The sequence below is a fragment of the Echinops telfairi genome, unplaced genomic scaffold, assembly GCF_000313985.2.
Source record: "Echinops telfairi isolate 266 unplaced genomic scaffold, ASM31398v2 ScPeMD7_2291;HRSCAF=2852, whole genome shotgun sequence".
NCBI lineage: Eukaryota > Metazoa > Chordata > Mammalia > Afrosoricida > Tenrecidae > Echinops > Echinops telfairi.
Genome location: NW_022106189.1, coordinates 42,864,941 through 42,879,840, shown reverse-complemented (window position 1 = coordinate 42,879,840; position 14,900 = coordinate 42,864,941). Strand labels below are relative to the sequence as shown.

The following is a 14,900-nucleotide window of genomic DNA, read 5'->3' as shown; positions in this document are numbered from 1 at the left end:
CCGGGGTGGAGGGTGGTCTCTGGTGCTGGAGCTAGGAGAGATGAGGTGTGCCTCTTGAGAGTCAAGAGTTAAAGAACCCCCTGCACACAAGCACACACACACACCAGACAGCTGAGAGTGTTGCTGGGTGCTGTCAGGTATGTTTCTGACAGAACACAGCCTTGCCCAGTCCTGCTCCATCCTCACGGTTGCCAGGTTTGACCCCACTGTTGCAGCCACTGGGTCAATCTATCCCATCGAGGGGTTTCCTCTGTTACTGCTGACCTTCTGCTTTACCAAACACGTTCTTCTCCAGGGACCAGCCTGGCCTAATAACATTTCCCACTAGCAGCCACATTACCAGTGGGACAGCCACTTCACACAAAATCCCAGAGTCAAAAATGTAGGTGGGCACGCGATGTCCCCCAGAAAAATCATGGAAGGCTTTTTAAAAGCCGCTCCTTTTCCCACAGGATGTTGGGATAGCCCTCTGAGCCTGCCTGCTGGAATTCGTTCTGCAGGGGACCACAGGCTGGCTGGGAGGCCCCAGCAGGGCTGTCCTGAGAGCATTCTCCAACTGTGGCCTCCTAGGCTGGTCTCTCCATCACCCCTCGGTCATCTTGCAACCAAGGAAACCAGCTTTACCAGCAGCTGCGTCTAGGTCTAGGCCTGGCCCCGCATGGCTCCCCTCGTCCCACCAGTGCCCAGCCTTAGTACCTGCCCTGCTGAGCTCTCTCCAGATGAGCATGTGGAATGTGGCCGGTGCAACTGAGGTGTGTTGTTAAGGGATAAGACACACACTGGGCTGTGGAGATTTCCACGGCAAAAGAATGTGAGAGTGGGGGATGGCAGAGGGGTGGCTCAAGACCTCCCCACTCAACCTGGGATGGAACGAGCAGAGGAATTCGGCTCTCTGTCTTCAGATGAGTAGGCTGTGCACGGCACAGGGCTGGCGGTTTCAGGGAGCTCATTTGTGTCGGACTGTGGTGCTCAGATGGCAATGTTCCAACCTCACAGAGCAGACCAGCGGTGGCGTCGAGGGAACAAAGTCATGGTGGCACTTGGCGCTGGCCCAGACACAGCAGGCCGAGGGATCAGTGGCCACCTCCTCCTGAAACCATCGATCCTGATGCTGCTCCCGAGCCTCATGCGATGGGCTCACACGGCATGGCGCAGAGGTGAACAGCTGCTCCTCCCTGTGCACAGCCCTCCTCCAGTTAGTTCCTGGCCCTCTGTGCACCAGCGAGACTCTCTCTCTTGTGCCGTAGGGTCCACGGTCTGAATGTGCTGGCTGCTTAGTTCGTTGGCTGTGGGTGGGGGCCCACTGAGCTGTCCCTCTCTGGGGCCATCCCACGCTCCGTCTGGTCCCTCTGCTGTGGGTGACATTGTGCTGTTGTCATTTTCTGGCTGAGAGGAAGAAGAAGGTTCCAGAACCGCCTTGGTCATGTCTGGGCACTCATTACCCTCTTGGGCTTGTCCCCCCGGGGTGGAGGCAGGTGGGCATGTGTTTGTGAGTAGACACTGACACTTGGTGACTAAGGGACCATCTCACCACCAGTGTTCTACTGCCAGCTGCCGCTGCCATACCCCCCAAGCAGTGACAGTAGGGTTTTGGGCACCCAGCAAGCTGGTGAGTTCTTCCAGCTCCTTCTGGGGGTTGCCTGTGGCCAAATCTGGCTTTCACGGGCCTCTCTGAGGCCATTACTGGGCTGGTCTGCAGAGGTGTAACAGGAGGGTGTTCACCCTGCAGCTCCTGAGGCAGGGAGCTGTAGGGAAGGGACCACTGTGGAGCACGGGGATAAGGTTCCTAAGAGCATGCGGGCCAGAGCTTCCTCCAGGTCCCAAAGAACTAGTCTTGCAGGGAACCACAGGCTGTAGTGGGGCCTGTCTGTAGTGGCCCCAGGAGGCAGCTGGGTGTTTTTGGTGGTTAGAACTGGAATGAGGGGGAGGGGCCATTTCTGGCATCCAGAGGGTATGGACGCCAGGGGTGCAGTTCAACATCCCAGATGGGGGTTGGTGGGGGGCAAAACCCAGAGCAGAGGCGTATGCAAAATGTCTATTGTCCCCAAGCTCGAGAAAGTCCATGTACAGGAGGCTGGACAAGCAAGTGCGCAGACAGAGGGGGCAGGAGGGCAAAGAGCCCATGCCATGTGGAGACCCCAAGGACTCCGACAGAAAGCGAGCCTTCCCCTGAAGCTGACGCCCCGAATCCAGACTTCAAGCCGGTGAGAGGATAGGTTCGTTTGTCCAAAGAAAACCCAAACCAAAGCGCAAAGCCCACTCAGTCACCAAGGGCAAAGGCCAGCAGCAGGCGATACCAGCCAGCAGGGAAGCCCACGGGCAGGACTGGCTGCAGGCACTGGGGCTGGGGGCCTCCTGGGGGTGAAGCGCTCATTTGGACCGAGTCTAGCAGAGCCCGATGGGGGTCGCAAGGGCAGCAGCAGTGGGGGCTGCCCGTTCTAACATAGTGACTCCCATGGAAGTCCCACCTCTATAACGAAACCAGGGGGTCAACCGACCTCCTGTGTATGTGGCACCGCCTTGGTCCCCCCTCCACCCACCCCACAGAAAGGCCAGCCATCAGTGAGTCACTTACAGTTTATTTTTGCCTGGAAGTATTTCACATCTCTTTGTACACAGCTACATGACAGTAGTATTAACCATCAGGAAAGAAGCAACAGTGCGAAGGGAAAGGTGGCATGTCTTGTTTTCTTCGTCGTCGTCTTTTGTTTTTTTGTGTTTTGTTGTTTTTGCTTCGGCATCTTCCTGCACCAAACTGCTGTGAAGTATGGGAATTGGGAGGAGGGGGCGGGGGCGTCCCAAACCAAACAACGGAAAACGACGACGGGAAGAACAGAGAAGGAAAGATATTCCCCGCACGCGCTCACGAAAGAAAACCTAGCGCGGAAAGAGAAATGAGGACAGAAACCCAATGTTTTTGTTTTTCTCCCTTTTTTTAAAAAAAAAAAAAATTGAGGGTCTAGTGTGGGGCAGGGTGGGGTTTAATAAAGTCTACCTAGCAAAGTATAAAACACACAACCGAAGCATGGTTTCCATCGAGTCGGATTAAATATATATAAAACAATTACGTTGGCTGTGGGTTAGGTCTAGGGGTAGGGTGGAATTTGTGCTAAATCAACAGAAAAGGGTCTTGGGGGAGGGGACCCCAGATCAACCATAAAGGGGCTTCTGTACAGGGGAGGGGCTCGGTAAGAAAAGCCGACAGTTTATAAAATGGACAGAGATTGGTTTATCGACAGCGGGCGCGGCTACGGAGCAGTGGTCACATTTGGGGAAAGGGCGCAGGGGTGGTCAGGCTGTTGGGGGGGCTTTTCTCTCTTCTCCCAAGAGACCATGCAGGAGGGGGCATGCATGAGGGCGGGCCCACAAGACGAACACGAGGGTCAGGGGCGGCCAAGGCCGGAGGAGACGGGGCTCCAGGGTGGGGGGTGGAGGCAGCTCTTCTACATACTCGGACAGACCAAAGAGGACAGGGTACCATACCCCCACCCCACCCACCCCCGTAAAAGGGGGCCAAGAGGGCAGCAGGGGCAACAGGGGCAACACGACAGCTCCAGACTGCACTCTTCCCCCCCCCAGCTTGACCCCCAGCCCACGAGGTCAGAGACTCGCAGCAGGGGTGGACGGACGGACAGCCTGACCGGGGAGCATTAGCATACGGAATCCATTAAGAAAAAACAATTAATTTCCCAAGGAAGGCGGCATTTTTTGTCTGTTTGCTTCCTTAAAAAACAAAACAAAAGCACTACTACTAACCCCACAGCTGACTGTTTCTTACAGTACTACAGGCTCGGGAGGGCGGGGCAGGGGTGGAGTGGGGGCCGGAGACATCATAAATAAGAGGCAGGTCCCAGACCCGCAATTTGTCAACGTTTCTTAAATAGGTGCATTATTTAAATCTTATGTACAACAGAAATCACTTTGCATAGCGATGGAGGACACAGGACGGGTGCAATGACAGGCCGGGCTGCTGGGTCCGGTCCGGCGGTGGGGTGGGTTCCGGTTCCCGCCTGAGCCCAGGCCGAGGGCGGGCGTCTTCCAGGCTCCTGCGGTCCTGGGCCGGTTGGTCAGGATCGTGGGGACCATGGCCCCGAAAGGTGGCGACTTTTCCCACACAGCATTAAACACAAAGGCAAAGAAAATCCACAAAGAGTCTCCCCCCACCCCCACCCCAGACCCCCACCCCCTCCCTGACCCTCCCCGCCCCACCGAGCCGCCTCTTGTTGCTACAAAGTCTGTTTTAGATCCGGTCATGGTTTCCAATGATGAAGCTAAAAGATTCAGGCAGGGGCTGGGCGTGCTTCCGGAACCCCCTCCCCCCCTCCTCCCTCCGCCCTCGCCCCCAGAAAGACTCCCCCCTCTATCGCTCAGCCGGGATGCTGAGGTGGGACCCCAGGGGCGGCTGTCTACAGCTATGAGTCGAGTGGTCTTCCTGCGCTCCCAGACGCCTCCTGCATGGCCACCTCACCAGGCCTCAGTGTAGCGGACGTCCACCTCCTTCAAGTTGGGCAGCTTGGCCTGAGGGAAGGGGAGGGGCAGAGTCAGGGCGGGCCACCCACACCCACACCCCCACACCCTGTCTCCACCTGCCTACTGCGGCTCCCAGTGAGTGGAGTGGCCTCTTTAGAAAAACCAGGTGGCCTGGCAGGGACACCCCCATATGCCTGACGTGGGACGGGCTCAGATCCCTAGCTTCGCAGTGGACAGGCCAGGGTCTGAGTCCCAGCCCCCAGGCTCGTCCCGTCTGTGTGAGCCCCCGGCAGATGTGCCTGCCTCCTGGAGTTTCAGTGCGCCTGCCCAGGCCCAGCCCTGGTGCGGCTGACTGGGGAGCAACATGAGAAAACAGCGGCCCCTGCCTCTTGTGGGAACAGGATGACAGAGAGAACAGCAAACGCACGAACAGAGGACTGAACGTCAGACCAGGGGAGCCTCCAAGAATGCAAAACGGGAGGGCTTGTTCAAAGGCTTTGGGGAACACTTGGGAGTCGCTGTAGCCACCGAAAGTCTGACCTCTAAAGCCCGGAGCGAACTGCAGCTCAACAAGCAGGCACAACTCAGCCACAAGACAGACAGAGGACAGGAAGGGGCCCCTGCAAACCTCCAGCTCACAGCCATTGAGGGGACGCACAGCACCCCTACAGGACAGCAGAGACCTAGCCCTATGGGGTTCTGAGACTGTCACTCATGACGGGAACCGGCAGCCTCATCTTTCTCCCTAGGGGGTCAAACTGCTGACCTGGCAGCCTCATCTTTCTCCCTAGGAGGTCAAACTGCTGACCTGGCGGTAGCAGCCCAATGCATAACCATAATGCCAGCGGGGCGGCTTTCATCAGCCATTAGACGCAAATCACAATCACAAGGAGATGCAGTCTTATCCAGGCTAAGATACAACCAAACCAAACTCACTGCCATCCAGTCAATTCTGACTTTCTGAGACTGTCACCCTTTATGGGAGCAGAAAGCCTGGTCTTCCTTCCGAGAGGCTGGTGGGTTCGAACTTTGGACCTTGGGGCTATCCGCCCAACTCATAACCACTGGGCCACCAGGGCTCTACAGCTAAGATGATGTCATGGTGGTTAGGTGCAACGGAGTCAGTTCTATGCCCAGTCCTGCACCAGCCTCAAAGGGTTCCTATGCGTGAGCCCATGTGGCCGCCCCGATGCCAAGCCGTCTGCTTAAGGGCCTTCCTCTTGTTCACTGCTCCACCACTCTCTCAAACCCGACACACGAGAGGCCGTTCCCAGTGGGATAAGGCTCTACCCAAAGCCTGAGGCCAAGTACAGACTCTGCAGGAGCCAGGTAGAACACCTGGCGCACAGGACTCAGAACAAAAGGACCAACCAGAGTACGTGGTCACGGGGTGACAAAGGTGACCGATGGGCGCCAGCACCCCCTGCATCAAGTCCATTCGGACTCACAGCACACCAGTCAGCCCTGCTCTGCCCTCCACCCACATCCCCGCCAGGTCTGCGCACCCTGAGCCTGCAGCAGAACAGGGGCACATTCGGGCTCAGGAGGGCAGGGAGGCCCTGGGGTGTCCACAGCGTGGTCTGTGGACTACACTCGAGGGCAGGGAGGCCCTGGGGTGTCCACAGCGTGGTCTGTGGACTACACTCGAGTGGTTGGGTCTGAACTCCTACCTTAGGTAACATGCTTCTCCTGCCCCACTCCCTGCAGTGCCTTCGGGGACCCTCTCGGCTCATTGCCTCCTGCCTCTCTGACCCCAGTGCACCGAGCTGGGCCCACTGAGCCAGCCCGGGGGCTGCCTGGGTTTACCCTGCCTGCCTATGTGTGCCAAGACACTGAGTCTCATCCCGGGCTGGGCCGGAGTCCCTGCCCTGCTCAGGCCCGGTGCACGGCTTGTCTGACTGGTGAGAGGCCGAGGGCTGGCAGGGGTGCTGGCAGAGTAGCAGGCCAGGCTGGAAGGGGCTCCAGGGGGATCTCCTTGAAGTGCTGCCAGTCCACATGGGTCCCGGGCTGCCAGCCACACCATCTGTGCCTCTTGCCTGTGGTGCAGCCCTACTTCCAGGGACATGGGCATGGACTCAGGGTGACGTGGCAGGAAGTGGCCCGGCCCCTTCATCCTCCCCAAACCAGCTGTACACACGTGAGCCCGCCTCCCTAATGTGGACAGACCCATCCAGGGGTCTCACAGCCCCCTCAGGGCAGCGACAACCTGCTTCTCTACACGTCTCCTGGCCAGCCGAGTGCCTACAAGCTCCCTGTGACCTGGTACAGAGTCTGGCCCAGCTAATTCACTGCGGCCCAGGCCTGCTCAATCCCTCCCCCTCTGGCCCTGTGCCCCAGCTCATTTCCCTGGTGCCCTGGTCATTCCCATCACACGCTGTCCCCTCACTGGTCTAAATCCACCTGTGAGACGGGGTGTGGGGAGGTAAGACACACACCTTCAGATCTTCGTAGGTGTCTGCCGAGAGCTTGGTGCTGTTCATGTTCAGACTGCACAGGCTCTTCATAGCTGCGGGAGGGCACACAGAGACCATCATCAGACCTGGCCTGGGGGCTGTGGATGGGTGGGTGGGGTGGGCCCTCGTAGGGTGGGCACCCACAGGGCAGGTTGGAACTGGACCCCTGCTCACTGGGCCTCCCTCCCTCCCTTGGGTCCCACCCCCACTGCCTTCCCAGCCTGGGCCTGAGGGTTGCTGCCACACAGCAGCCCCACCCAGGGGCCCAGTCCTTCCTTCCCAGGAAGGTGGCCCCACAGCCTGCGTGGTCATCCCCTGGGTGGGACACCAATGAGCAGTGATCTGAGGAGCACCCTGCGGAGAAGTGGCCCAAGCCTTGCCCTCCCTGCCCGCCGCTAACCCAGCCATGCTCTCCCTGCTCCATTCCCAGGGCTGCCATCTTCTAGTGACACCCAGACCACTTCCTGGAGACCTCCCTTCAGCTGAGCCAGCAGGTCTGAGTGGGGAGAGCCGGTCAGATGACAGCCAAACCCAAGAGACAGGGTTTCTCATGCTGGACATGAGCCAGCGGGTCTCCCAGGCCTCTGGCTAAATCGCAGGTGGATGGAGGGGTCTGGGGAAGGAACTTGGAGCCGGCTCCCGGGGATTCCGCTGGCTGAGGGCCTCAGTAACATCAGGTGCTGACCGAGTGTGGGCAGAGCAGCCTGGCCTGCCTCCTGTCTGCCCGGTTCACAGACTGTTGGCGCCAGGAGGGCAGGGGCTTCCGGCCCGTGAGTACTCACAGCTGAGGGCCAGCAGGCCGGCGTCGGTGACGGGGGTCTCACACAGGTTCAGCACCTGGAGCATGGTGAGGTGTTCCGACAGGAGCCGCAGGCCAGCGTCTCCAAACTGGGGAGCACAGAACCGTTAAGGTGGGGGCCTCTGAGCTGGATGGGCCCAAAGCTTCGGGTGGTCTGTATCCACTCAGCCGGGTGGCTCCCTCCCTGACACCCCCAAGGCTGTGGGAGGGTCTCTCGGTGTGGGTGTGAGTGGAGGCCGAGGACAGAGCCCAGACCTGGTGGCTGGGAGTGAGGGCATCCACGTGGCCTGCTCAGAGTCCAGGCCTTTCGTTTACCTCGGTACCATCATACAGCCACCCCCACACGGACCCTCGGACCCAGCTCTGCCCGGAGTTTCCCATCTGTGCCCGCATTCTCCTGCCGGCCTCCCAGCCTCTGCCCTGAGAACGGCCCGCTTGGCCCAGGGGCTGTCCCCGAGTGGTGAGGAGAGGGCCGCACCTGGGTGGACCACAGGTTGAGCTGCTTGAGGGAAGGCAGTTTGATGAGGTGCTCAGCACAGGCACTGGTTACGTTGGTGAAGGCCAAACTGAGGTTCTCCAGGTTTCCAAAGGAGCCAGAGCTCAGCAGACGAGCCAAGTCAGCGTCCTGCACACAGACAGACGGACGGGGTCTCAGGGGCACCCAGGCCATCCTCCCACCCAACTCTTTCCAGCAGAGCCTGCCGACAGAGAGCCAAAGCCCAGGCAACAGCGGGGTTCCAGAGGGTGGACCACAGGGCATGCTGCATATGGTCTCCCTGGCCTCCAGGCCCCCTCAGGCTCAGGCCGTTTCCCGCCTGCAAACCCTGAGACCTCCCCCAATTCTGAGACTTGTGGAGGGCCACCCGGGATGATGGATGGGGCAGGGACTGACGCTGGAGGGCAATGGCCGACGCCTTTCTGTGTCAGTAATGGGCTTCCTGCAGCTGCCTGGCTGACCAGATCAGGACTAGTCGCTGAGGCTCCCCTGGAGCTCCACGTGGCTGAGTATCAAATGGAACGTGCAGGGCACTCTGTGAAAGGAGAGGTGTGTCCTTTGCCTTCATTGACTGTTTGCTGGCAGGAAGGAGGTAAGACGGCCAGGGCTGGAGCAGCCTGCTCGGGCCACGAGGGGGAAGCCATGAGTGAAGTTGAGGGGGTGTCTCTGGGGATGGTAGGTGCCAGGGTAGAAGGCACTCGGGTCCCTAAAGACCCTATGAGACAGGGATAGTAAGAGGCACCTGCCTGGGGCTGTCATGGGGCCCGGATGAGCTGAGCCCCAGGGCAGTGCCCTGCGTGTAGAAGCATCCAGTGTCCCTTAGTTATTTCTGTTCTAGCAGCACCTCTGGCTTTCGTTCCCTGAGGCAGGCCTGTGATGTCACACCCCCATCGCAGCCCCAGAGCCTGTCATCGGGGAGGTCCCCCACCTCCACCCGCCAGAGAACCAGTCCCACTCACTGTGGACTTGGAGGGCAGTGTTAGCCGGGTGGGCCCACCTTTCCTTTGCTGCAAGAGAAACCACAACTATTATGACCCACCCTTTCCCGAGGTCCCTCCCGCTTCTCTGTCCTCACCACTCTTGGAGCCAGCTTTGCTGGGGGTTGGGGTGGGTGGTGGTAGCACACCAGAGACAAGGTTTGTGCAATGCAAGCAGGGAACTAGAGAGGTAACCCCAGGTGCTGCGGGCTCCTCCATCCCCGGGGGTATCCTAGGAGATGGGGAAGCCTGCCTCAGAGACACACCAGGGAGGGGCAAGAAGGCTGGGGTACTATACACCTCATCCATGAGCCATTGGGAGAGGGCTGTCCCAGCAGGACCCAAAGCCCAGAGTCAAGCCCACTGGCCTTGAGTTGACTTGAAGTGACCCTGTAGGGCACAACAGACCTAGGCTGTAAGGCTCTGAGGCTGTACATAAGTCTTTACAAGTGCAGACAACCTCATCTGTTCTCCGTGGGCCAGCAGGGGGGTCCAGATGCATGACGTCTTGGTTAGCGGCCAGCTGCTCTGACCCCTGTGCCACTAGGCCTCAAGGAGTCCTGGAAGCATGAGTCTCTGCCCTGCCTGTCCTGCCGTGAGCACAAGCACACGGCTCTGGTTCTGGCACTTGGAAGGCAGGCAGGGCACACGGAGATGGGGGAGAGCTCAGGACCCTGGTATCCCAGACACACAGGCACTCGGAGGGAGGAGGCCTGACCCTACCGGCTGTGTGCGGACCAGGCCCTGTCCTGCCCTGTGCGTGCCAGCGGAGAGAGGAGGTTCCCTGGTGCTGTCCCAGGAGGGGAGGGATGGGGCGGGGCGGGGCGCCTGCTCACCAGCTCCTTCAGCTCGCGCTGCCGGTCGCAGAGCTGCTCGTACATGCGCTTGCCGGCGTCCGTGCTCTCCAGCGTGGAGATGATCTGCAGCTGGGTGTCGTTGTGGTCGATGATGTTGTACTCTAGCATCAGGCACAGGATCTGCCGGGGCGGGCACGTCAGGAGCCAGCCCGGAAGCACTGCCCTCTCCACTCCGGCTGCGTGACACTGGGCGGTCCCCCCGCAAACCCCTGCACCTCAGCTAAAGGGGCCTGATAGCAGCCCCTGCTCGCCCTCACACTGGCAGGGACACGGGTTGCTGGAGGCCTGTCTCTCTGCTGCTGGCCGCTGTGCCCCTGGCAGGGCTGCGGGGAGGCAGGGGCGACGGCTTCTTACCTCCACCATGGTCTGGTTCCCCCTCAACGCCAAGAGCATGCAGGGTCCCAGCTTGTTTTCCGCCAGGGAGAGCAGGAACTTTTTGGTCTTGTAACAGGAGCCCATGAGGATGTGCACCTGCGGGGGCGGGGGGAAGTCCAGGTGAAGGACAGGTGGAGATGCCAGAGGACGTGGGCCGGCCCACACCTCCAAGCGGCTGTATTGGGGACCATCCCAGGGTCTCCCCAGGGCAGCAGAGAGTCCAGCCCTCCCATGCCAGGCAGCCTTTGGTCACAGTGGGCCCAGAGGGGGTTTCCTGTCCCCTCCCCAAACCCTCACTGGGCTCTGAAGGGCATGGGGTAGGGGGGCACCCAAGACACAGACCCTAGGTGAGGTTTGAGATAACCCTGCAGACGGGCTTGCTCCCTGGTGCATCTGGATACAGGGACCCAAGGGCAGGCAAGGGTCTCAGCCCATGGCGCTGGGGGCACCCCCTGCCCCCATCATCACGCACTGGCAAATGCCCTTCCACGGTGGCCAAGAGCAGCCGTGTGTCCGTGTGTGTGTGTGTGTCAGTGGGAGGAGGGGAAGAGACACGACATGCTCTGGTGCCGGGTGTCTCCATGGAAACAGCACATCTCCATCCACACTTTTTCTGCTCCGTGGTTGGCAGAGCAGGCACACAAATGAGCTGGCTCTCACATCTTGAGTCCTGCACTAGGTGGTGGGGGTGGGGGGTGGTACCGGGCGTTGCCATAGTGAGGGCTGTGACGTCAAGGAGAGCGTGCGAGAGAAAGGGAGAGAGATGCAGCAGGCAGCGAGCAAGGGGGGAGAAGGCGTGCGTGAAGGAAAAGCCTAAAAATAAGCCCTCTCCAAAAAGGCTCGAGTGATGCCCCAGCCCCATGAGTCTGACTGCAGCAAGATCTCTGTGCCCTGAACCCCAGGATGGGTAGCCCAGAGTCCCCTCCCTGCCCCCTCCTGCACGTGGCTGGTGCTGGCTCAGCACCCAAGGGGGCACCCTCGAGTGCCATGGCAATCCTGGAGGTGGGGTGGGCAGTGGAGTGGGGGCCGGCTGGATGAGCCTAGAACCTGGCCTTGCGGCCACGCCACTGCATGGCCCCCTGTCCCCGAATGAAGCTGGAGGTTTGCAAGGCAGGGAGGCAAGGCACCCCGACACCAGAGCGTGCGCTCTGTCCCATCCCTGCTTTCTGATGGCACTCAGCTCCTGAGAGCTGGGGGGCTCTAGAGCCCAGGTGAGACCCTGAGCCATGCGGTGCCCAGTGTAACATGAGGTCCCTAATGAGTAGGGCTATCATGGAAAGAGCCACATCAACAGAGCAGGCAGCTGGCAGAAAGCTCCAGAAGGCAGTGTGACTGGGGGCCCTGGTTCTGTAGCCTCAGGTCCCTCACCTGTGAGGGGTGGTGGCCCTGACCTCATGACGCCCGTAAGGTTTACTGAGCACAGGGCACGCTAAGCACTCAGTCAGCTTGTGGGGAACCTCCCTGCATGTTCCATTGTCTCATAGCCCGGAGCTGTGGCGAGAGTGTGGGCAAGGGCGCCCACGGAGCCCACACCCTGCTGGAGTGTGACCGAGTAAGGTGCCGGGCGGACACTGTCTCCAGCAGAGGCAGGTTTTGCCTGGAAGCTCCCCGTGCCCCGGCCCCGCAGCACCCACCATACTGGCAAACAGCTCGCCGTCATCGTCGCAGGCCACGCCCCCGGGGCTGTAGAGCTGGAACCAGCCGTCTTTGCCAGCCCGCACACTCAGCAGGCATGAGTGCACCTGCCAGCAGAGGGGTGGGCAGTCAGTGCTGGGCAGCAGCAGGGACACAGGTGCACCCCATGATGGCTCTGATGCCCAACTACCCCCAACTTCTGTGATCACCTGCTAAGTTTTTCTTGGTGAGAAAACCCCACTGTGATCCATGGGTGGGGTGGGGGGGCAAGTTTTGGGGAAACTGTGTGTCTAGAAACTGGAGGCCTCCAGCCAGTCTCCCTCAGCCCCAGGATGGGCCCGGCCAGGGAGAGGAGCTTGGGCTCGGCCCTTTGCTCAGAGGCCTTCCCAGAGCGCGGAGTCTGCGGACGGGCGGGCGTGTGCGTGCAGATCTGCATGAAACTGTGAATGTGTGTACGGCTGTGCGTGAATGTATATGCAGACATGCATGAGGACGTGTGTGCATGCAGACGTTCATGTGTATGAGGAAGTGCACATGGACAGGTGTCTGGATGTGCGTGTGGCCGTGCGTGCATACAAGAATAGATGCCTGGGGGCCATTCCACATGTAGAGTGCAAAGGGGCGGGGAGACAACAGCCTGTGTTCCACGCTGGGAGGTACCCCATCCTCTCCCTCAGCCAGCTCCAACCCCTGCAGGTAAATCAGACAGGGCAGATGGGTGGTTCTGAAGTTCCCCTGGGTGGAGGAGCCCACCTGCCTCAGGGAACGATGGAGACGGGAGGAGGAAGAGGAGGAAGAAGAAGAAGAGAGTCTGCTGGAGGGTCATGGCAGGGCGCTTGCTTTCCCGGAAGGAAGCCCGGGTTTGGCTCCTCAGAGTGCAGTAGCCACCCGCCCGCCTCCCAGGGGAGGTCCTGATGCTGAACACATCCCAATTCAGACAGGCTAGGAAGAAAGGCCTGGCTTTGAAAACTAGCCCATGAAACCATGTGGAACATTATGGGCAGTGCTGGTCGCACTGTACAGGGGTTGGCCTTCGTGGGGGCCGGCAATGACATCACCCAGTACACACAGTGCGGCTTCCGTCAGGAGGGAGAAAGTAGGAGGGGAGAGGGAGAGGAAGAGAGAGACACCCAGGAGCGCTTCTGGTCAGCTGAGTTTATCGTAACAGGCTGAGGCCACGGGCAGGCCTGGACAGCTAGCCCCTCGTACCTGAGCCACTTTGTGAGGGAGAGGAAGGCTCACCTCTTGCCGTGGGTCTTCCGCAAACCTCTGGATCACGTACTTCAGCTCCCTGAGAGGAAGAGGGAGACCTCGATCAGCCGGGGTCCTGACTTGGGTGGGGTCAGGAGGGATAGGGAGGCAGGGCAGCCCGGGTAAGGGCCAGGATGGGGAACAGGCATTAGGGCAGCCCAGGAGACGCCTGGGTGGGCTTGGACTGGCCGTGCAGGAGGGTCGGGGGAGGGCACTCACTGGGTGAACTTCTCGTGTGCGAGAGCCCTGCAAACGAGCAGAGGGAGGCAGTTAGTCAGTCTCCTCGCCGAGCTCCGTATCCCAAGACCTAACATGACCCCCGGGTCTCATGGTCGTACATCTGCCTCCAAGGGTAAGGAGGGAGGGTGGCACAGCCCTGTCCACAGGTGTCCACGAGTAGCAATACCCGGGGCAGAGGGCCGCACGGGGGCACCAGGGACCCAGGTGTGTGTGCTAATTGCTCCACAATTAAGCTGCAGCCCTCTAATCGCAGGCACGTCAGGGGGCCCTGGGGGCTGTGCCTCCTTGTGAGTTGCATCACAGCGTGCTCCAGCCAAGACCTGCGGGCCCAGCCCCGGGCCGGTGACGCCACCGCTCCTCAGAGACGCCCGCAGTCTCCGAGGCCGGATTTCTCCAGTTTTGGGTTCCGGGGGCCCCTGGGACCAGGCAGGCCAGCAAATGGGGCCATTACTGAGGGTAATGTGCCACAGGAGGGCCTCACAGCACAAACAGGGCCCGTTAATGGACTCCCACGGGCCCTGCTCCTCCATCCATCAAAACAGGGGCAGAGGCAAGTTAGGTCTGTTACCAGGACACAGCCCCCACCCTGCGTGGTCTTCGGCCGGCGGCCCACCTTCCTCGGAGGCTCACCTGTGGGGGGCTGCAGGGAGGTGGCCACGGTGCCACTCCCTCACTGTGTGGACACAGTCCCGAGGCAGACCAAGGCTGTGCCCGGAGCTTGCTCTGTGTCCTCGCCTCAGTGTGTGTTCACAATGACCCCAGGAGGCAGTGTGTCCCCCCCCAGGATGTGGCTGAGCCGAGACCCCCCCATCGGCTATGGGTAAAGGAGGTACTCCCTCCCCACCCCCACCCGCACAGGCAGGAGCCATGGAGATGGCACGGACTTACTCTTTGGGGAATGGGATAGGTTGGAGCAAGCTGGCCAAAGATGGTCTCCAGTCATCGTAGTCCGACCTGGTGGGGGGGGGGACAAGGAACGCGTCATAGCGCACCCGCACAGAGTGCTGGCGACTGGCTGAGGGTCGGGCAGGTAGACCCACGCCTTAGACCACGTCGACCGAGATATGTCGCACACGTGTCTGCTCTCAGGCCCAGACAAACCCTGACCAGAGTGCCTGCTCTCCGCCGGGCTGAACCCAGGGCTGGTCCTCACACTCTCACCTGAATGAGCCCAAGATCGGCCTTCACACGCGGCCCTGAACTAGCGGAGGGTTAGGGCAAGCCCCAGGGACCGAGCGGAGCTGAAAGGAATGTTATGCGCGAGCCATGCAGGACAGGGTGGTGAAGGTCCGCCTGTGCTTGTCTGGCAGCTGAGAGGCCGGCGGTTCAAGTCCACCTTCCCTTGAT

The 14,900-nt window shown here is 60.4% G+C and overlaps 1 protein-coding gene across 1 annotated transcript in view; it reads right to left on the bottom strand.

Annotated features, from left to right (window-relative positions):
* Window positions 1-4,206: 4,206 nt before the first annotated feature.
* LOC101638275 (c-Maf inducing protein) overlaps window positions 4,207-14,900 on the bottom strand; it is a 57,636-nt gene continuing 46,942 nt past the window's right edge. The window contains exons 10-20 of the mRNA XM_004704528.4: window positions 14,442-14,507; window positions 13,533-13,559; window positions 13,305-13,353; window positions 12,062-12,169; window positions 10,407-10,523; window positions 10,032-10,172; window positions 9,178-9,225; window positions 8,201-8,347; window positions 7,706-7,811; window positions 6,906-6,976; window positions 4,207-4,518 (exon numbers count right to left, since the gene is read on the bottom strand). Coding sequence (XP_004704585.2) covers window positions 4,465-4,518; window positions 6,906-6,976; window positions 7,706-7,811; window positions 8,201-8,347; window positions 9,178-9,225; window positions 10,032-10,172; window positions 10,407-10,523; window positions 12,062-12,169; window positions 13,305-13,353; window positions 13,533-13,559; window positions 14,442-14,507 — 934 coding nt within the window. The 3' untranslated portion in view covers window positions 4,207-4,464. The remainder of the gene's footprint in view (window positions 4,519-6,905; window positions 6,977-7,705; window positions 7,812-8,200; window positions 8,348-9,177; window positions 9,226-10,031; window positions 10,173-10,406; window positions 10,524-12,061; window positions 12,170-13,304; window positions 13,354-13,532; window positions 13,560-14,441; window positions 14,508-14,900) is intronic.